The 22,624-nt window shown below is 38.6% G+C and overlaps 1 protein-coding gene across 2 annotated transcripts in view; it reads right to left on the bottom strand.

The window, feature by feature from the left end:
• The window catches only part of BANK1 (B cell scaffold protein with ankyrin repeats 1), a 321,586-nt gene that overhangs the window by 28,513 nt on the left and 270,449 nt on the right, over window positions 1–22,624 (bottom strand). The window contains exons 9-10 of one of the 2 annotated variants that reach the window (XM_086406760.1): window positions 20,289–20,591; window positions 15,441–15,743 (exon numbers count right to left, since the gene is read on the bottom strand). In XM_086406760.1, coding sequence (XP_086262886.1) covers window positions 15,441–15,743; window positions 20,289–20,591 — 606 coding nt within the window. The remainder of the gene's footprint in view (window positions 1–15,440; window positions 15,744–20,288; window positions 20,592–22,624) is intronic. The other variant, XM_086406761.1, reaches the window with a different exon arrangement.

Below are 22,624 nucleotides of genomic sequence, written 5' to 3'. Positions count from 1 at the left end.
TAAAAAGAACATCCTGTAGAAGACTCTAGGAAACTAGAATGCAATACTTCATTTTCCTTAGTAACAATTCCTGAATTGTATTATTTTTTTAGTAGGAGGATTATTAGATTTACAATCTTCTCATTTGTGCAGCTTATCAGTCATTTCAAAAAGCCTCTTCTTTGCTCAGAGTAGTATAATACTGATGGAACGCCTCATTAAACTGTTTAAATCAAGATATGATTCCATTTTGATATCAGGTAAAGATAAAAGCTGCATTTTGTTAAAAGTGATTAATGGTAAAATCACATGAAAAATTCCATTTGTATAGAAATTACTCATGCTGACTTTTTGGTGATAAGCAAGGATAATAGACTGTTTCTTCTTAAACAGATGAAAAGACTGCTGTATTTCACAGATGTAATAATAAAAAAGACACTTTATTCTTGCATCATCTAGCTAGACCTCAGACCTATTAAAGCAGCTTATTCGAATTACTTCATTATCTGAAAAGTGCTTTGTTCTCATTTATTATTTCTCACACAGAATTCTGTGAGACAAGTCAGCATTACTCACCCCATTTTGCAGATGAAAGATAAGATTGATTGTTTAATATTTATTGAGTACCCACAAAGTTCTGTATACCTTCTGGCATTTGTTAATGGAAAAGTCTATAGCCTTTAGAGCTTGATTCTAGAAACTGAACATCCCAGAGTTCCATTTATTTTTAATGCGTAGGCTAAACTACAGAGTTTGGGAACTGCAAGAGGCCTTGGAGGACTGATCCAATGTCATATGTTTACAGATGAGGAAGATGGAAATAACTAACATTTAAAAGGGCTACATAATATCGAAATGATCCCAGAACTGTTGCTGGTGGAGATGTGAGTTGGACTCTCAAGGCTTGCACTTCAGTCTATTGCGTGGTTCTTCACAGCACTGCTGCCTCTCATCTTCCATAATCCATAACTGAGGACATACTGTTCAGGGAATATAACTGATATTTTATTACCTATCAATGGGGTCTAATCTTTAAAAACTGTGAATCACTATATCGTACATCTGTAACTTACAGAACACTGCAGGTCAATTATTCTCCAATAAAGAAAAAGAATTAGAAATCACACAAGGAAACAAACCACAGTGAGACAAAGTCAGCAAAACAGCATATCAAGAACTAAATGTAATGAAACACTCTGAAAGAAACTGTAAAATAAGTATGTTCTGTCAAAAGAAAAACAGCAAAGAAGGAGCCCTAGAGAGAGGATTAAAAAGAACCTTAGGGTTGGACTCGGAGAAGGCAATGGCACCCCACTCCAGTACTCTTGCCTGGAAAGTCCCACGGACAGAGGAGCCTGGTGGGCTGCAGCCCATGGGGTCGCTAAGAGTAGGACACGACTGAGCAACTTCACTTTCACTTTTCACTTTCATGCATTGGAGAAGGAAATGGCAACCCACTCCAGCGTTATTGCCTGGAGAATCCCAGGGACGGGGGAGCCTGGTGGGGTGCCGTCTATGGGGTCACACAGAGTCGGGCACGACTGAAGCGACTTAGCAGCAGCAGCGGCAGGGTTGGACTTTCCTGCGGTCCAGTGGTTAAGACTTCACTTAACCACTTCAGTCCCTAGTCTGGGAACTAAGATCCCACATGCCATGTGGTGTGGCCAAAAAAAGAAAGAACCTTAGGGCATTTCCCACATGCTTGTCTCTGCTCCCCTGAACAGCTGCATGGGAGTCCCTGGGGTAACCCGACGGAGGCACACAGGAGTGGGAGTGTTCCAACTGGATGGATGGTGCTTGACCACTCTGCCTGGGAGATGCATCCCAGCAGTATTTTGGCTTCTTTGATTTTATTCTTTAAACTGATCTAATATCAAGGTCATATCTGTGATGAATTCAGATAGCACTTTATGAAATTTAAGGAAGTTCCCTTTGTGTGTGCATGCTAAGTCACTTCAGTCGTGTCTGATTCTTTGCGACCCTATGGACCGTAGCCCACCAGACTGCTCTGTCCATGAGGATTCTCCAGGCAAGAATGCCTGAGTCCTCCAGGGGATCTTCCTGACCCGGGGACTGAACCCACATTTCCTATGTCTCATACATTGGCAGGTGGGTTCTTTACCACTAGTGCCACCTGGGAAGCCCCAAGAACATTCCCTAAACCATATCAAATCAACTGTTATTTATTATGCATTTATACTTTGCAAGCTGTTGTCAATAGAAAGGGTACCCTGCTCTACTGCTGCTGCTGCTAAGTCGCTTCAGTCCTGTCCAACTCTGTGCAACCCCATAGACGACAGCCCACCAGGCTCCCCTGTCCCTGGGATTCTCCAGGCAAGAACACTGGAGTGGGTTGCCATTTCCTTCTCTAATGCATGAAAGTGAAAAGTGAAAATGAAGTCACTCAGTTGTGTCCAACTCCTAGCAACCCCATGGACTGCAGCCCACCAGGCTCCTCCGTCCATGGTATTTTCCAGGCAAGAGTACTGGAGTGGGGTGCTATTGCCTTCTCCGACCCTGCTGTACTGTCTTCCTTCAAATAGGAGAAGCAAATATACTTTAAGTGTATGATGTGTTTAAGAGAAATTACACACATGAAATAACATTTTTGGTTGAAAATCAATTTTCTGCTTCAAGTCAGTATTTGGAAAACATGCTAAATATAACATACTGGCAAGTTCTGGGATTGTGGCTTACATTTTTTTCTCAAATAAAATATACTGGTGGATATATGGTATATGAATATATTTTAGGATAATAAAAGTATTTTTATGAGCGGTACTTGATTTTTTTCATTGGCCAGTTCTAAAAGTCTTGAAAACATAAAACACTTTTGAAATTTTAATAACATGCAGACACTCTGGGTTTTTTCACCAATATTGTTAAGACAGAAACTGAGACTGTCTCAGACAAAAAAACGGTGTAATATGGAATCATTAAAATGAATAAACATCTGAATCCAAAGATAAAGTCAGAAAACAAATTTGTCCAATAAAATGCACATTTACTGATAAGCTTTAAGAACTCTGATAAATTGTGAAGCTATGATAGAGTACTGGTAAATAGAATTACTTTTTCCAGCTTTTGGCATTAATTTGTTAAAAATCACCTTATATTTTGTTGAAATACATTTTGCTGACAATAAATATCCAGACTTTGTGAAATATAGGAAATGTTAAACAGGTAAACAGTCTCAGTTTCTAGATTGAGAAGTTACAGCAGTGTATTTAATGTTGATATTTAAGCAGCTATTGTAGCCATAACATCGTGAAATGGGATGTAGGATTGGGGTGGGGGATAGGATGTTCTGAGTAGGATGATGATGAAAGTGCTGATCACAGAACTCTTTAAGAGAAGGATAGGCACTAAATCATGCTCCATAGTATTGTTGTTGATTAGTTGCTAAGTTGTGTTTGACTGTCTGTGACCCAATGGACTGTAGCCTGCTAGGCTCCTCTGTCCATGGGATTTTCCAGGCAAGACTACTGGAACGTGTAGCCGTTCCCTTCTCCAGGAGATCTTCCCGATTCAGGGATCGAATGAATCCACATCTATGTTGGCAGGCGGATTCTTTACCACTGAGCCGCTGCGAAGCCCCTCTATCTGTCTAATCTGCCTTAAAATTCCCTCCTAACTCATTTCTGGCTCCATCCACTACAACTGTTTCCCTCCTTCCACCTAGAGACAAACCTCATTTCCTTACAAAGCTCAATTAGCAATTAACATATTTCCAAACACACCATTTCTCATTGCTATGAAAGTTAGGAGGTGTTTTTGAATATGAGTTTATCTTGGGAAGATACTTATATTAACTTGTTTCCTGAAGAAAGAGCCAACCCACCCAAAGGATGCCCAGTACAAACATGCATACCAAGGACACATGCTCTATTAGCCTTGAAAGAAAGTGAAGTGGCTCAGTCGTGTCCGACTCTTTGCGACCCCATGGACTATAGCCTACCAGGCTCCTCAGTCCATGGAATTTTCCAGGCAAGAGTACTGGAGTGGGTTGCCGTTTCCTTCTCCAGGAGATCTTCCCAACCCAGGGATCGAACCCAGGTCTCCCGCACTGCAGGCAGACGCTTTACCATCTGAGCCACCAGGGAAGCCCATCTATTAGCCTTAAGAAAAGATATAAATTCCGAATTTGTTAATGTTTCTTTTTACAGTAAACATTAGCTGAAACATTTAAATTGTGTCTGCCAGCAAAATCTTGGTCCTAGAAAGCTTTATGCATTTAATCATAAAATGCATAACGTTTATAGGAGACAACTAGAAAACCCATGCTATAGGGAGAACCAAACATTGAGTATGGATCACTCAGGTTTAGATTTGAAAGTATTATTTTTGTACAATAGGATTTGTGGTAAGATGAGAGTCTGTTCTAAACATATAGTAACTGAAAAAAATCTAAATACCAGAATGGTAATCAACTTGGGACAGTGGAAAGAGTGTAGTTTTATCTTAATATTAACAACATGCATGACATGGGAAAATGACTTTTTCCCTCAGGCCTTTATTTCCTTTGCCAATGAAGTTAAGGCTAAGATGAGATGATCTCTAGGGTCTTACTTAGTTCTGACATGCTAAAATGCTACCAATTCTTTTTTCCCAAGCCCGCCCAGGCCAAACAGCTCCTGGATAAATTCTTAAGTGCACATGAATTTAAATAAAATGCATGGTTTTGAGGAAGCAATTCTTTTTTAGTGGAGGTTTAGACGAACAGAAACAATAGAAAGTTAAGTCACAGACTAATGTTAGTTTTTTGTAATATATGGGGGTGGTCCTGTTCCCATGTGTTTGAGATCTTGGAGAATATTATTCTTGACAGTATTTTATTGCATCAACGTTCAAATGATGCTGTCAAGGCAATTATGACATAACGTCAATTTTGATGATTCTCTGACCGAGTGAAACCTTGTTTTTCTCTTCCTACCTAAAATTGGAATTTAAGAAGAAAGAATAATGAATGCATTATTAGTACCTTTCACTACCTTTAAACATTAAAAAAGTCCATAAAGGAAGAAAAACAATTTTTGAGGCTCAAAATAATCTCAAACAATGCAAATGCCCCAAATACCAACCCATTTATTTTAAATGTTGGTAGAATGACTTCTATAAAATTTTCTCTAGAATAGAAATGATACTGAATGGGAAAAATTTGCATAGTATTAAATATTCAAAATGTTAAGCAAAGCAGAACTATCAGAAGAGCAGAGGAGGAGGAGAAAGTGAAATATAACGAATTCACTTGCACTGTTTGTCTTTGCAGGTTGCTTCTGCAGGAACATTCTTCATGTCAACCTCATTAGTGGCCTATTTCAAGCAAACAGATTCTTCCAGGGCTGCCCTTCTTTGAAAATCTGATAAAGCTTATTTGGAATTATTTTATAAGTGGCTAAGGTAATGGAAAGTCTGTGCAATAGCCAAGTGCATTCATAAAGAAATGAATTATAAACCACAAATCCCTTGATGTTTCATGCCCATTAGAAGTGTGACATGAAATGTTGTTTGGAGCTGTATACCTATCACTGTTGATAGTTCCTGAAACCAGGGATTTGATATAAAATGAAATATACAGATCGGTATTTTGCTTCAGGTCCATAGTATAGTAGCATTTATTAATCGCTCAGCCAACTTCATTAGATTGGTAACCATGTAGCTAAGTGCTGTGCTAGGTCCTAAGGATGCAAAGGTAAACAAGACATGGTCAGCTTTCATTCTGTCCTCCATTTTTGGTGTCTTATTTTAAGCAAGAGTCAAATGTGTCATTAGTGCCTACTGACGAGAGGACAGAGATGAGAAACAGGCAGGAAGGGCAGGGGCCATAGTGCAACCTCCACAGCCCTACTCTGCCTGCCTTGTTCCCCAGTCTGTACCCTCAGCATGCTAATGACAAAAAGGCAGAGTGAGGTAAAGTCAAGCAATGTAAACAGCTCCTGTCTAGCCAGCAAAGGCAGGGAACAGAACGTTCTAACCCTGTAAGTAGTCATGCTCACTAATCAAATTGAAGCTCAGGGAAGAGATGCAGCCTCTTTGCAAATGGATCAAGATAGACTGAGCACTCCAGTCAGCTTAAAAGCACCATTTCATTCTGTTAGCAATAGTCGTGGGTTGCCAATTTCAACAAATTTATCGAACGCAGGTCACCACATTTGAATAGGTTGTGAGGGGTGGCATGGTCACAAACAGAAATAGTCACATCAGCCACGTGATATGAAGGCCTTTCATCTGAAAGCAGTTTACTGACTGGCAGACATAGAGCCAGGAGTTGTGGGATTCTGGGGGGAGAGGAGGATGGTGAGGATCTACAAATGGTCAGCCAGCACATGTGAAGTCACAGAGGTGGTTACAGCATACTTGGGAGACTGGTGGTGATGGGAAGTTGGAAAGTACATATCTGCATAAAGGAAAATAGTACAGAAATTCTAATTCAGTGGAAATATCAATGAATGCTTTGGTTTCTTAAGGAGAAAACATTAATTTTCTTTCCAGTTTGTAATGGAAACTTTTAAGTCTGATAGATGTGTTCCCACAAAAATCTTCTCCCAAACCAGGAAATCTCACTATAAATTACCTTTTCTACTTCTAAGGAACTTAATTTTTATTTAAGTAGAATACAAACTGCTTTGATTTGCATATTTATCCTTTTTGATGCAAATAAGAATATTTCTGTTCTTGAAATGTTTCTTATTAAGGAAGTTGGGACATTCAGAGAATGACAGCAGTTGGTTTATGGAATTCTGTGTCATTAGAGCTTGAGTCCATTATAATGAGTGTTTAGCGAAGTCTCACTCCACTACTGGGCAGGCAGGTCTGTCTTCCTTTTGAACCAGGCAGACAACATTTATTGAATACCTACTGCTTACAGAGCACTGAACTAGGGGCTAATTTCTTCCCATAGGATTTCATGTGGACTCACTGTTTGACTTTACTTTTTGAACATCTGTAGTCAATAAAAAAGGATATTAGTGTAGACATTAGTGATGTCCCTAGTAATTTTTCCTTTGTTTCAAAGGGAAGTGGTTTGGGGACTTCTCTCATGGTCCAGCGGTTAGGGACATTGATTCTATCCCTGGTTGAGGAACTAAGATCCCACAAGTTGCAAGGCCAAAAGAAAAAAATGAAAAGCAAAGAGAAGTGGTTTGGGTTGTTAGGAAGTCACTGCTATCCTCTAGAAGCTGTGATGAGTTTACCTTTCAGTTCTCTGGCTTCTTTTTTGTTTTTGTTTTTTTTTTTTTTTTTACTTTCTATCAGGAAATATTGCTGTCCTAATAAGTAACTGGGGCTTCCCTGGTAGCTCAGATGGTAAAGCGTCTGCCTACAAAGCGAGAGACCTGGATTCGATCCCTGGGTCGAGAAGATCCCCTGGAGAAGGAAATGGCAATCCACTCCAGTATTCATGCCTGGAAAATCCCATGGGCCAAGGAGCCTGGTGGGCTACAGTCCATGGGGTCTCAAAGAGTCGGACACGCCTGAGCGACTTCACTACACTAATAAGTAACCAGTAAGACTGGGTCACTCTCACTCTGAATAAACATTAAATACTAGTTCTGCCAATAAGATTCAAACCACAAAAATGTAGATTGAAAATTTCAAAAGGACAGGGTTATTTGAGATTTTCTTGTTTCTTATGGTGGATCTGTATTGCTATAAACTTCCCTCTTAGAACTGCATTTGCTGCGTCCCATAGATTTTGGAAAGTTGTGTATTTATTTTCATTGCATTTTATTTTCTGACTTCCTCTTTGATTTCTTCATTAACCCGTTGTTTTTTTAGTAGCATGTTGCTCAGTCTCCATATGTTTGTGTTTTTCCCATTTCTCCCCTGTAATTGACTTCTATTTTCATACCATTGTGGTTGGAAAAAATGCTTGATATAATTTCTATCCTCTTAAATTTGTTGAGACACATTTTGTGGCCTGGCATATATGATAGTAACATCTATGTCTTAGCCATGACAATCAAAAATGTCTCTAAATATTGCCAAATGTCTCCAAATGTCTCCTGGAAGTCAAATCACCACCAGTTAAGAACTACTACTCTAGGTCAATCAGGCTTCTTATTAAAATACAAATTTAGCAGAGATTCTAGTGTAAAGAGACACAGATTTGATCCCTGGGTTGGGAAGATGCCCTGGGGGAGGGCATGGCAACCCACTCCAGTATTCTTGCCTGGAGAATCCCATGGACAGAGGAGCCTGTCAGGCTATAGTCCATAGGGGCGCAAAGAGTCGGACATGACTAAAGTGATTCATCAGGCACACAGAGTATTGTACTTTAAGGGGTAAAGACCAGAATTCCCAGTGTAAGCACAACTTGAACTGTTCCTTTGCAGAGCTGCACCAGTACCCTAATCCATATCTTACAAACAGATGATACATATGTCCTTCTATCTTGAGAACACCTGTGATATACTAAGTCCTGAAGATAATGCTTTGGACAAAGTCACTGGGCTAGAGAATAGAATGCAAGGCACTTGATCTAAGGCTTACTTTAATAGATGTGCCCATATGTCTTCACTAATGAGGATAGATAATAATGCTAAAGCTGAAGCTCCTGATTTGTATCAAAGTATCAAAGCTCCTGATACTTTGGCCACCTGATTCAAAGAACCAACTCACTGGAAAAGACTCTTATGCCAGGAAAAATTGAGGGCAGGAGGAGAGGAGGGTGGCAGGGGATGAGATGGTTGGATGGCATCATGGACTCAATGGACAGGAGTTTGAGCAAGCTCCGAGTTGGTGAAGGATAGGAAAGCCTGGTGTGCTGCAGTCCATGGGGTTCAAACAGCAGGACATAACTTAGTGACTGAATAACAACAATGAGATAGAAGCCATTCCATTCTGTCACATTTACAATGATACAGATTAATTTTCCTAAGTGATTCTACAAGGCTTTTTTTTTCTTCTTCTTCTTCTCTGCTTGCATTTCAATTGCATTGGACGTGATCAATTTCAAGTACAAGTGAATTGCAAGTGGAAAATTTCTGAGCAACTGAGTTGTACTTGACATTTTAGGGTCCCAGTAGCTGAGTAGCTCTCAAAAAGGTCATATACAACTTTGTTGCACTGTAAAATGCCAAGGGTAACTCAGTAGCAATTGAGAATTGAAAGGGAAATTATATTCTACCCCAAATCAGCAACATAGACTCTGAAGAATGATCTTGGTTTTATTAATTGTGTGAGGGGAAAATGGGAAATTTTTCATTGACGTTGAAAAATTTTCCACAATAGGCAGCTATCTCTATGCATGATTTATGGATATAGTTTTATTATCAATCTATCTATACTATGAAAAGTTCTCACTTTGTTTCCTTGATTAGCCTTAAATCAAGAATTCTTTCACTCAGGATTGTAAATCCTTGTCAATTCCTCTCTATTCTTTAAGCTTGATGAATCTGATTCTTTTCAATGTTATAGGGAGCAAAAGATGGAGAGAATATGGTATTTAGAAGCAGGCAGACTTCAAAAACTTTTCATTAAGAAAAATGAGTTATTCTTTTTTGGTTGTTAACATAAAATTAGGTTTAGTATAATAAGAATAGAATTTTAAAAACCCAGGAACATATCTCTTGATAAAACAAACCATGGATTCAATTTTGTATTAATAAGCTACATTTCTGTGGACAGGGGACAGTGGTGATGGTAGAAATAGATTTTCTGTCTGATATGTCATGCTGCATGAAAGAAATTAGAATGCTTAGCTGTAAGTGAATATTCTAGAAGTTTGTCCAATTATGTATGGGCTCCCCTCTTGAAACTAGGAGTACTTAGAATACTTAGTTTAAAATGGGAAATTTAGAAATTAGTAAATTGACATATTCTTCTGATCATCCTCTGTAGTGCTAGTGAAGTCTCCTGTTCTACCCACATTGATGTGGTTCTTGTCCCTTTTGTCATTTATTTGTACTTGCTTGTGTGCTCCGTCACTTAAGTTATTTCTGACTCTTTGTGACCCAGGTCTGTCAGGCTCCTCTGTCCATGGGATTCTCCAGGCAAAATTACTAGAGTAGGTTTCCAAGCCCTCCTCCAGGGGATCTTCCTGATCCACAGATCGAGCCCATGTCTCTTACATCTCTGCATTGGCAGGTGGCTTCTTTACCACTTGAGACAGCTGGGAAGTCCAAACAATCCTTAAGGTACATAGTGTTTCTGTTCCCAACTTACAATGAGGAATTTTAATCTCAAGTATATGAAGTTTTTTGCTTAGGTAATATCAGCTGAATCTGAATCCTACCTTCAAAGCAGTATTGGGAAAACCCAACTTTCCTCCTGGGCTTTTCTTTTCTGTGTGTCTCCTCCATCTCACACCACTCTCACCCTTCATTTCAGACACTTCGGGTCACCAAATGTGTGGGCTTTTCCCCCCACCAAGTCCTACAGCACTGTATGAATATACCACAATTTCCATCATTCTAATTCAATTCTGAGAGTATCTATCTGGACATTGTGTCAGATCAACGGATTAAGAGCTCAGTCCCATAAACCTGCTTCCATTCTACTGCAGGTGCCAGTCCCAAGGTTTCCTACAACTTCTGTCTGATTTGATTACAGATTGGAGGTTCTTACAACCTCCCTTGGGTTCTATTAAAATGCCGGAGTAGCTCACAGAACTCAAGGAAACACTTATTTCCCAGTTTATTGAAGAATATGATAAAGGATAAAGATGAACAGCCAGATAAAGAGATATATAGGGCAAAGTCTGGGAGTCTCTGGCACAAAAGAATCTGTCCCCATAGCATCTGGGGGCACGCCTCCCTTTCTATGTGTTTGTCAACCTGGAAGCTCCTGAAAACCCATAATATAAGCACTTTATGGAGGCTTCCCCACACAGTCATGATTGATCTTTAATCCACTTTCAGTCCTTCTCCCTTCTCTAGAGAGTAAAAATTTCAAGCTTCTAATCACTTGGATGGGGCTTCCCCAGTGGCTTGGTGGTAAAGAATCTGCCTGCAATGCAGGAGATGCAGGGGATGTGAGTTCAATTCCTTGGCAAAGAGTCAGACATGACTAGGCAACTAAACACACACACACACACACACACACACACATTCTATTATCCCACAAAAGCCAACATGATTTTCCTGTATCTCTCTGGTTTATTTGCCTAGTCACTTTGCTATTACTTTCTTGGGTTTTTGAAACAGTAAGTTGGGCATCTGCATTCTTCTTCCATCCCCCACTCCACACCCTTCTCTTTTGGCTACGTTAACATACCCCGGATGTGCCAACATTCTGCTATTGCTTCTGTGCTCTGGCAAGAACTAGAGCAAACTAATATTCTTCAAATTGAATGGATGGCTTTCTGGGAAATGGTGGATATTCTATTTAATAGAGTTGCCTGAGCTAGGAAAGAAAAAAGGAAGCCATGAGGAAAGACATTTATCCCATGAAATGCAAAGAACATCAAAAAAGAACTGGCTGATGAGGTAATGTTTTCCTAATGTGAGAACAATATGATCAACAATCAATAGCATAAAAGGAAGAGGCCAGCAAGGATATCCCAGTAAAAGAGAAAAGGAAGAAATAATGGAAAGAGACTTTGATGACCTCATTTATAGTTCAGTTTTTGCTATTGGTTTGAAATATAGGGAAAATAATCATGCTGCTGCTAAGTCACGTCAGTCGTGTCCGACTCTGTGCGACCCCATAGACAGCGGCCCACCAGGCTCCCGTCCCTGGGATTCTCCAGGCAAGCATACTGGAGTGGGTTGCCATTTCCTTCTCCAGTGCAGGAAAGTGAAAAGTGAAAGTGAAGTTGCTCAGTTGTGTCCGACTCTTAGCGACCCCATGGACTGCAGCCTACCAGGCTCCTCCATCCATGGGATTTCCCAGGCAAGAGTACTGGAGTGGGGTGCCATTACTTAAGCACAAAACAAAAACAAAATAAATCACCTAACAGTGATCCCTGTCTGCATATAACACAAATGCTGTGAGAACAAATTTCATTGTGTAATTGAATGAAAGATTTCCTGTAAATATTGACAGGAGTTGGACTTGGGATGAGTAGGTGAGATAAATAGCCTTTAAATTTCTTAGAAACTCAAGATTTCTAAGATTCTTTAAAGTTCCTGTGTGTCTGTATAAAAGACAAATTGTACCATGGTTATGTAGGGGATTTGAATTATTAATACACAGAAAGAATTTATCATGTGGTTCTTAATAAAACTTTATGTAATTAATAAACCTATGAAGGAGAAGGAGAACCATCCCAACGCTCTTACAGAACATGGAGCTTGGTTGGCAGTCTAAAGCAGGCATTGCTTCTAATTCATTCTTCAGTGAAATAAGGCAATCATCTATGATGTACAGTTTGTTCTTGGAGAAAGTGAATAGAAGGACCATGGCACACAAGGCACAGTGGGCGAAAGGAGTTTCAGGCACTGGACTGAACACGGCGAGAACAAGGTAAATAGTGCATTCCGAGTGGTGAAACTTCCCAGTCTTCTTCCCAGACTCTGATCTCAGAGTGCTGGCAACTGGGTATATAAATTAGGTTACAATTAGTTGGAATTTATTCTAGATATATTGAAAAATGGAAGAATAGATCTATCAAAACTAACACTTTGGGATAATTCAATGAAACGGCTGATTACGTCACTGCCCTACAGTGCAGTCCCCAAGTGAGCAGGGCAAGTTTCCATTTAGGTTTTGGTGCTTCATTCTTCAACATGAAAGCATAGTGAAGAAGAGCCACCTATCTGATGGGGGTATCAAGAGTTCCAGACCAAACAGACAGGCAACGAGGAAAGATAATACAGATGATATGAGAACTAAAGAGAAATAAATATCACAGAAATTTATAAATTAGAATCAAAGCAAAATGAGACAAAAGCCATGACAAAGAAATTAAACTCCATTGCCCCCGCTACCAGTAAACAAAGAGAAATGAATGATACAGAAAAAATAGAACACAAGAATGAATTCATGGAAAACAAGAATATGACAGTTGACAGAAGGGTGAGAAGATAAAGAGCAAAAAGTAGAGAAACCCTATGGTCTTTGTGGTCCTGAGAACTCCCTAAAGATTGAGATGCCGAAGATGATGTACCTGTTGAAAAATTTCTAGAATATAACCAAATTCTTTCATTAAATTATATGTCTATCTTCTCTCTTTAAAAAAATATTTATTGGGATTTAACAACTTTGTCAAAGAGCTAGTACAGTTGTCCCTCGGGTTCTGCAGGGAATTAGTTCCATGACCTCCTTTCTCCATACCAAAATCTGCAGATGCTCAAGTCTCTTTTGGGCTTCCCTAGTGGCTCAGATGGTAAAGAGTCTTCCTACAATGCAGAAGACTGGGGTTTGATCCCTGGCTTGGGAAGGTCCCCTGGAAAAGGGAATGGCTACCCTCTCTAGTATCCTTGCTTGGAGAATTCCAGGGACAGAGGAGCCTGTTGCAACAGTCCATGGGGTTGCAAAGAGTTGGACATGATTGAGAGACTAACACTTTCACTTTTTAAGTCTTTTTTATAAAGTGGTACAATATTTGTCTATAACCTATGTACATTCTCTTGTCTACTGCAAATCAACTCTAGATTACTTATAATACCTAATACAATGTAAATGCTATATAATTAACTGAACATACAATCTAAATGCTATGTAAGCAGTTGCCCTGGAGGCAAACTCAAGTTTTGCTTTGTGGTACTTTCTGGAATTTTCTCTTACTGAATATTTTTGAGGTGCAGTTGGTTGAATCCTTAGATGTGGAATCTGCTGATATGAAGGCCTGTATGTAATATCCTAGAGCCACTATGTTAGACAATGTGAAAAATTCTAATTACAACTTATCCCTTGCCTTAATAATCTAATAACTGTTCCAGCTGACATTTTATTTTAGGTGAAATCTTTATTAATTTGTTATTGGTTTCTATTTTTTTAATAGTGTCTTGAACATTATCAGCATATCACTGTTAAGTAGGTGTAAAACTATAGTGGACAAACTTGCTCAATTTTCTTATACAAATCTCTCAATACATACTGTTTACACAATAGAATGGCTTTTTTTGCACATACTGATCACAGATGAATAACTGTGTTCTTTTTGAGTGAATCTGTGGTATATATTTAAATGTTCTGCTTGTGTACTTCGTTTAGATTATTTGAATGTATAATAGATTGCCTCTCATCTTTAGTTGTCACCCAAACATTTTGATTAATCCCAAATATTTTATTCAAAAATCTCTACTAAAAGGTCAAATTGTACTATATATTTATTTGGATAGCTGTTGCTTAGAACACCTCAAAGATGGAAACAATGGTTTACTTCACATTTTCAGTCCCTAGGGTGGTATCTCGGAGAAGGCAATGGCAACCCACTCCAGTACTCTTGCCTGGAAAATCCCATGGACGGAGGAGCCTGGTAGGCTGCAGTCCATGGGGTCGCAAAGAGTTGGACACGACTGAGCGACTTCACTTTCACTTTTCACTTTCATGCATTGGAGAAGGCAATGGCAATCCACTCCAGTACTCTTGCCTGGAAAATCCCATGGGTGGAGGAGTCTGGTAGGCTATAGTCCATGGGGTCACAAAGAGTCAGACAAGACTGAGTGACTTCACTTTCACTTTTCACTTTCATGCATTGGAGAAGGAAATGGCAACCCACTCCAGTGTTCTTGCCTGGAGAATCCCAGGGATGGCGGGCCCTGGTGGGTTGCCATCTCTGGGGTCGCACAGAGTCGGACATGATTGAAGCAACTTAGCAGCAGCAGCAGCAGCAGCAGGGTGGTATCTAACCCCAAAAGTGGGGTTAAGTGCGTGTGTCTGTGATACACTGATGAATAAAAGTCATGTCTTAGACACCAGTGACTCATGGAATGCACCAAAGCAGAGTACACAAGAATGTTAGAAATAATAGCAAAGTCAACACATCCTACTGGGGTTATAGATATAAGAAAGCTTTAAGGATTTTTTTATGTTTTTTATATTTATATTTAACTGAGAATGACAAAGAATTGAAATCTAAAATGAAGCAAAAATTCTATCATGGATGAAGTGAATCTTAATCATTGGGGGTGAAGTACAATTATCAAAGAAACTGGCGTTGCATATCTAAGATTCTAGTATTCAAAACTGTTTAGATTGTTTAAGTTATTGTGAATGGAAGACGGGCAAAAATTAAGGTACCTATGTTTTTCTTGTGTTGCATGTTATTCATGGGAATTGAGCTTGCTCTTATAGAATTATGGAAGAAGCACCAAAGAGTATTTCTTTGCACATACTGTGGTTTCATAGTCAAAACTATCCTTCTTAGTGAACAATTACAAACCAGAACCCCACACATTGTCCTTATTTTCTTTATCCATTGTGTGTTTAAATTAAAAAATGGGCCAACACAACTTAACTATGACTCTAAAACATACTTTTAATCTTTGAGGCTTTAGATCCTACCAAAAGACAGGACATCCTCCAAAAACACACACACACACACAAACAGTAACATCAATAACAAAACAAATTACCTTGCTCTATGTAAGGTGTAGTTTCCTCTTTTGGAGGGATATTTGTGGGTCGTGGTGTGGGGGCAGGAGGTCTGTTCATAATGAATGAACGACTTCCAATTTTTTTCTTTATACTCCTATTGGCCAGTATTGTGTCATATTCACTGTCATCAATCTCAGCAAAAGTGTATGGGTCTTCCTCCTCTTCCTGATCCTTTTCATCTTCTTTCTTTTCTTCTTCGGAATCACTTCCTGTTTCATATCTTGCACTGAAATCACACCAACTTTGACTTCTCTCCATTTGGCCTTCCAACAATTTCCCTGCTTATAAAATATTTGAATGGTAATTATTTATATTTTATACAATATTATTGGTGTCCATTTGTCAGTTGCTTGAATTTCCACCCCCCCAAATAATTTGCATATTACTCTATAAATTCCAAAAAGAGAAAAGTGAATCATGTAATTTACTAACATACTCTCCTTCAGGCTGTAATTGTTAACTTCTTAGAATAAGTTCGTTAAAGACATGGCATTCTTTGAAAACATACAAATAGGCATATAACTACTTTCCACATAGAATATGAATGATTTAACATCAGGAAATCAAATCATAAAACTAAGCCTCAAGTATCAAATACTTTGAAAGCTTGTGTTTTTCAAGCCTAGTGTTCTCAATTTTTTTTTTTTACATTTGAAGTCATTTTACCTTTTATAGGGATTGAATCAAGTATTTTGTCTAAAATTGATTTCTCTGAAAATGACAGAGGAGAATAGCCAAAAGTACCATTGTTTAGCTTCTTATACTAAGTCTCAATCTGGCTCTCTTGATTTCTATAGCCCAACATGAACTTCATTCATTGATAAAGGATATTGAAAGTAGGGTTCATGAAATAAAAGATGGCATAGAAAATCAATGGCTTGAAGATTAATTTTCCAAGAATTAATCTTTTATGGTTAATAAATAGTCTTTATTCAGTAATCTTTTATGGTTTTCATATTCAGCAAAATATTTACATATTTTTATAAGATCATATTAAAATATTCTAGCAGCAGTTAATTTGGAAGACAAAGATACTATATACTGTGATCAATTAATAAGTTGAAGAGAATCTCGATGGCTCTCTCTGCCAGACGATGAGAAAAATCTTTTAAATGTGTCCTTTTGACAAGTGTTAAAGTATTAACAAACACAATAAAAATGGAAATTATTTCAGTTATTGACTGAAAAATTGTTAATTCTCTGTGTTGTTCTGAGATTCACGCTCATGAACTAAGGAAGAATTAGTCTCCTTTCTGTTTAGTAAGAATCTGATCAAAAATTTTTAGTTTACTTAATGGATATTTTAGTGGGAAAACTTAGGAGGTAGGGAGAAAGACAAACAGTTAAAAGCAGAATAAAAAGGTATTATTATAAGAAGATTCAGCAACTGTTTCAGGTAGACTCATGAGGAGAGACCAAAGGAGAGCCCAAGACCACCTCCCTGCCGAATCTTAGCTTATTTCAGTTAGTTTAACCCAAGAAGTATGGATGCCAACATGCCTGGCATTAACTTTAAAATGTCCAAGACTCTCCTTTTCCCTTGTGAATAATATGGTTTGAGATTCTGACTTCATGGTTTCTGTTTCACTGACAGCATCCTAGGTGAAACCAGATTAAGTGTGTGGGAAACACCTGTACAGTGTTTCATTTTTAGTGGAATGTGTCAACTATCTTACTTTTATGAACTGATTTCCGGAGCTGTTAATTCTCTTCGTTTCTCCTCCTACCTCCTTTCTCAACTCTTTCTAAAGTTGGGCTTGCACTGGAAAGAAAACATTTCACTTTGCATTTCCCAGCGTATTAGATTATACTTTTCATGTTGGAGTTGGATCTGAGTTTTCTCAACTCAGATTGTACACTAGTAAATAATGATTAAAATATATCACTCCTATAATCCAATTTTTGAAATAATTGGGAAAGAATGTAAAACAAAGATAAGAATCCTAAAAGCCCAGGAAACCTGTCCATGGAAGAATTTGACACATTCTAACTACAAGCTCTAGGGTCTTGGATCTAAATCAAAGTGATCACTCAGTTGTGTCCAACTCTTTGCAACCCTATGGACTATACAGTGCATGGAAATCTCCAGGATAGAATACTGGAGCGGGTAGATATTTCCTTCTTTGGGGGATCTTCCTAACCCAGGGATTGAAACCAGGTCTCCTGCATTGCAGTTAGATTCTTTACCAGCTGAGCCAGCAGGGAAGCCCAAGAATACTGGAGTGGATAGACTATCCCTCCTCTAGCAGATCTTCCCGACCCAGGAATCAAACCAGGGTCTCCTGCATTGCAGGTGGATTCTTTACCAGCTGAGCTACCAGGGAAGCCCAAATCAAAGGGGGATCATAATGACGGTTGCCTTGAAAGTTTGTTGTGAAGATCCAAAGAGACAGGATGTCAGTTATAAACAGAAAAGTGTTCTATGAGACTGTTTTCTCCAATGAATATGTTCATGAATCGATCATAAGAAATTTGATGCTTAGAGCATTCATGAGGTGGCATCTCTTTTATCAGTGACTTGAAGGCAGGAAAAAACTTGTACAGAACAATTCCTGAAGCTATCACTAGCTGAAGTCTCCAGCGAAAAATAAGTGGGAGCTTCTAGTCTTACTTTCAAAGACCTCAATCAAAAAATTTTAAGAAAAAATACTGGCATTTTACTTTTAATTCACTTCCAGTATTAGCCCCATGAAAAAATATGATATTAAAATTGTGCTCAGTCACTCTGTTGTGTCCGACTCTGCAAACCCATGGACTGTATGTAGCCTGCCAGGCTCCTCTTTCCATGGGATTTCCCAGGCATGAATACTGGAAAGGGTACCCATTTCCTACTGTAATTAAAAGTAACACTGCATTGAAAATGTAATAATATGGTTTTTAAATAACAGGAGTGAGGTTTTGTATGATGTTGCTTTTTATATTTAGTACTCTTCAGAAGATATATAGGCCAACATTATACTTGTGGTCCTAGATATCTGGTGAAAATTCCTCTCTGTGGAATAATTTTTAACCTCCTAACCAACATACCATATATGGAAATTCACATTAGAAAAAACAGGATTTAAAATTTTATTTAAACTATTTAGCTCCCTTTAAAAAGTAGCTAAAAATTAACTCCTTTAATAGCTTTAACCTGATATAAGACATCCTTGTTTTCTTAATAACTGATTTTAATAACTACATAAAACTATTCACATCTATAAAAGTGGGAAAAATACACCAAAACTTTGTTGTCAGGGCTATATTCAGTGGGCTTGCAAAGAGTCAGACATGACTGAGTGACTGAGCATGCACGAAAGCAAGCAGATACTAATTTACATCTCTCCCCCACTCCCAATATTGATATACCTACATCCTTGATCTATCTCAGCAGTCTATAAGAGCTCAGCACATAGTAGGTAATCAATACGTGTTTGTTGAATGAATGAATGAATCGAGAAAGTACCCACTAGGTTTCCCGCACTTTTCATTAAGAAGTACTTTCCATCTCTTATAAAGTGCATAATCTTAGTAAGGGTTTATGTTGATTAACTTGAACCTTTATAGGGATAATGCCTTCAAGAACACAAAGGCTGAATTTCATGGTTTCAAAATTCACTTTTTAAAAATAGTCTTTAAAGACTTTACAGCCTTCTAGGACTTGACAACTCAAGTACAGTGACAAATGGGGCTTTAATAATAGATGCTTCTTTCATCCTTATTCAATTTTCTCTGTAAGAATATTTTATGAATTTGGAAAATAAACATGAAAGAATGATCAGTAAAGTGGGTGGTAATTAGTGACTGTAGGAGTGAGCGGAAAAGTCTGCCAGGCTGTGGAACGTTCCAGGAAGATAAGCCTACCGTGGAAGCTCCCGGGGATGCTTCCTGCCCCTCAGCCCCACTCCCACTCCCACCTCTGCTGCTACACAGCTTCGTTCCTGCATCTGGGAACACTGCTATCACAGTCATTTAACTTCTTCCACTTTAGCGAGACAGAGTGCTTTTAGACTTTGGTCTCGATGCACAGTGTGATAAACCCTTTACCACTTGCTTCCCCTGCAGCTCCTGACTGAGGGACTGTGCCCAAGCTCATTTTCAAATCTGTAACATATTAGCCTTTCTCTTTTGCCAGAAAACTAAGAGTGTTTTTAAAACCCAAAGTTGTCATTTACTTTTCCACATGGTGCTTGAGGTTCGTTTTATGTGAAGAGTGACAGACTCCTTCCACATTTTCTTTCTTTACTTACAGAAAGCTTTGTAATGAGACTTCTTTCCTGGAAGGAAAAAGCAAGAAAAAGAGAGAGGGAGAGAGAAGAGGAGTGAGGGGTAAGGAAAGGTAGAGAGAGAAGGACTAAAGGAGGAAAGAAGGAAGGGAGGGAGGGAGGAAGGGAGTTAGTGTCAGGTACCTCTTAGCTGATTTCTCAGGTTTTAGATCCGGAGAAGGCAATGGCACCCCACTCCAGTACTCTTGCCTGGAAAATCCCATGGACGGAGGAGCCTGGTAGGCTGCAGTCCATGGGGTTGCTAGGAGTCGGACACGACTGAGAGACTTCACTTTCACTTCTGACTTTCATGCATTGGAGAAGGAAATGGCAACCCACTCCAGTATTCTTGCCTGGAGAATCCCAGGCTTGGAGGAGCCTGGTGGGCTGCCGTCTATGGGGTTGCACAGAGTCGGGCACAACTGAAGCGACTTAGCAGCAGCAGCAGGTTTTAGATATTAAAGACCAGGAGGAAAGTTTCTTTTGGTTTTAAATGGTGATCTTTGTATAGCTTCACCACTGCTATACTGTATGCTGTGTAAGCGTGTCAAAGTTTCAAAGTTGTTTTAAACTTAAACTTACCTTGTACTGGGAAGTGAGGTTTTTCCAGTTGGAAGGCAGTGGTTACAGGTCGTGGTGGGGGGAGAGGTGGTCTGGGGCACACAAGGGGCTCTTGGGAATTATTTTCAGGGTTGTCTCCGGGAATGAACACATACAAGTCATCGTACTGGTTCTCACTCTCACTGTCCACCTCTGGAGGGCCGTGCTCTGCCTCCATGCCTGATTCATGCTCTTCTTCTTCCTCTGCCGTTTCATTCACTTTGGCTTCTTCTGACCTCTGCCTGTAAGACCAGCTTTTATGGTGGAGATCTGGGCTCTGTACGGCTGTTTATGATAAAGATTGTAGGATTTCATTTAAACACTCCATCTGGAGGCAGTTAATGTTTTGTAACTTGGTACAGAAGTGGTGGTAATGTTAATTAAACTTTTATCAACTGATACAGGAGAAAGCTAACAAACGCGTAGTTTTGGTGAATAGCCATTGTTGAGCTTTTAAAATATTTACCGAGAGAGCTCCATTACATCCTGCTACTTCAGTTTATGACACTCTCATACACAATAATAATATGTAATATTCTGATATTACATATATAATAATATTGCAATTCTCTAAAGTTATTGTTTGAGCAGATTCAGTATATGACTGCATTACCATATTTTTAGTAGACAACAATATAACCAACCTAACAAGTAATAAGTAAGTGATGGAAAAGGTAAAGACAAGGAACAAAAATCTTATCTTGCTTATAAATACTGTGATCAAATGAGTCTGTGATTCTTAATTATTTAACATTTATCACCAGATGACATCTTAATTCTTAAAAATACTATTTGATAAAGTGTTGATATTTTTCCATTGGGAATGCATCTAAATTACCAACAATAGGTAAATATTTTTTCTACTTTTAAAAAAATTTCTACTTTTAAAATTTTTTTCAAAAATTTTAATTAGAGGATAATGCTTTACAATGTTGTGCTGGTTTCTGCTGTACATTCTGCTGGTTTCTGAATAAGCTATAAATATACACATATCCCCTCACTCTTGAGCCTCCCTCCCACCCGCTTATCCCATCCTTCTAGGTCATCACAGAGCACTGAGCTGAGTAGGTAAATATTGCTCAGGCTCAGTTCTCTCACCAAAAAAATCTATTCTATCTTGAAATTTAACCAAATGATTCAGGCAAATTTCCTCTACTCTAAGAATCATGATTCCATTATTTGTGTTTACACTGTACACGATAAATGCCCTCTAGCCACTTAGGAAGAAAATAGAATAATATATAATGCAATAACTTTAAATCTTAAAACTTGTGGTTTATATTTTCTTTATAGAAATTCTGCTCTAAATAAAGTATTCACAAAAGTTTGAAATGAACTTTGGAATCTATACTGGAGGGAAAAGGCGAATTGCTGTCATGAGTGCAATAGAAAAGCAAATAACTGTTGTTTCAAAGTTTTGTTAAACTAAAACACAGCTAAAGAAGACAAATGGCAGAGTACAGACAAAGAGGAATTTTTTTTATATGAAGAGTTACACTGTAGAGATTTTTTAGCAACAGGAGAAAAAAATCAATCATGTGGGAAAATCATGTCCATGATGGTACTACATATTTCTACATGAATTTTATTTTTAATTTCTCTCATTTTTCTTGTGGGAAAGAAGAAAGGTCTAGCTGCCAGTATTAGAACTGCAACCAAGATTCTTTAACTATCAGCTGGGGCAGAGCAGACGGTGTTTCGTTCTTGCACAGATCTCTGCACAGACCTCATTCATCTTTCTGCCTCTAACCCCAAACACAGCCTGAAATAAAGGAGTTTCTAGATATGCTGATGGAGTAAATGATGGAGTGGCTGGAAAGAAATCATTGCTCAGGCTAGCAAAAGGACTTCACTGTTCCTGTCTGGGCAAATTGATCATCAACTTAGAATTACATTCATGCTATAGGCAATTCCTTACAGCTACCTTTATGTCAACACGCTCAGTTTATGTAGTCTATTTTATGTAACACTGTCTAAGCAACAGTGTCTCCTTAGTCCTTGTCAAATATGCCCAAACCTGGAATACAGCCCTAGAGTCATACATGGTGGGTCAGTGGGTTTTAGGAAACTTCACAGAAATGATACCAATGGAAATTTGCTGACTTAGGGTGTTCTATGTTTCACCTCTTCTCTAAGGAAAGAGTCAGAGGCCTGAGTCCAATCGCACAGAATTTCATATCGGTGACAGTTTCAGGTCCCAACAGTCTGTAGAATTGAGGTTGTTCTGTACCAATAGCTGAAATAATGTCTTCTTATTATAGGTAGTACTTCTGAGAATAAATGTCATAATAAATATATGGTCATTATCAATGATGGCC

This window comes from Bos grunniens, chromosome 6 (assembly GCF_055505025.1).
Source record: "Bos grunniens cultivar Pamir isolate PY7600 chromosome 6, Bosgru_T2T1.0, whole genome shotgun sequence".
Taxonomy (NCBI): domain Eukaryota; kingdom Metazoa; phylum Chordata; class Mammalia; order Artiodactyla; family Bovidae; genus Bos; species Bos grunniens.
Note: the sequence above shows the minus strand (reverse complement) of the source record. Positions and strands in the feature narration are given on the sequence as shown.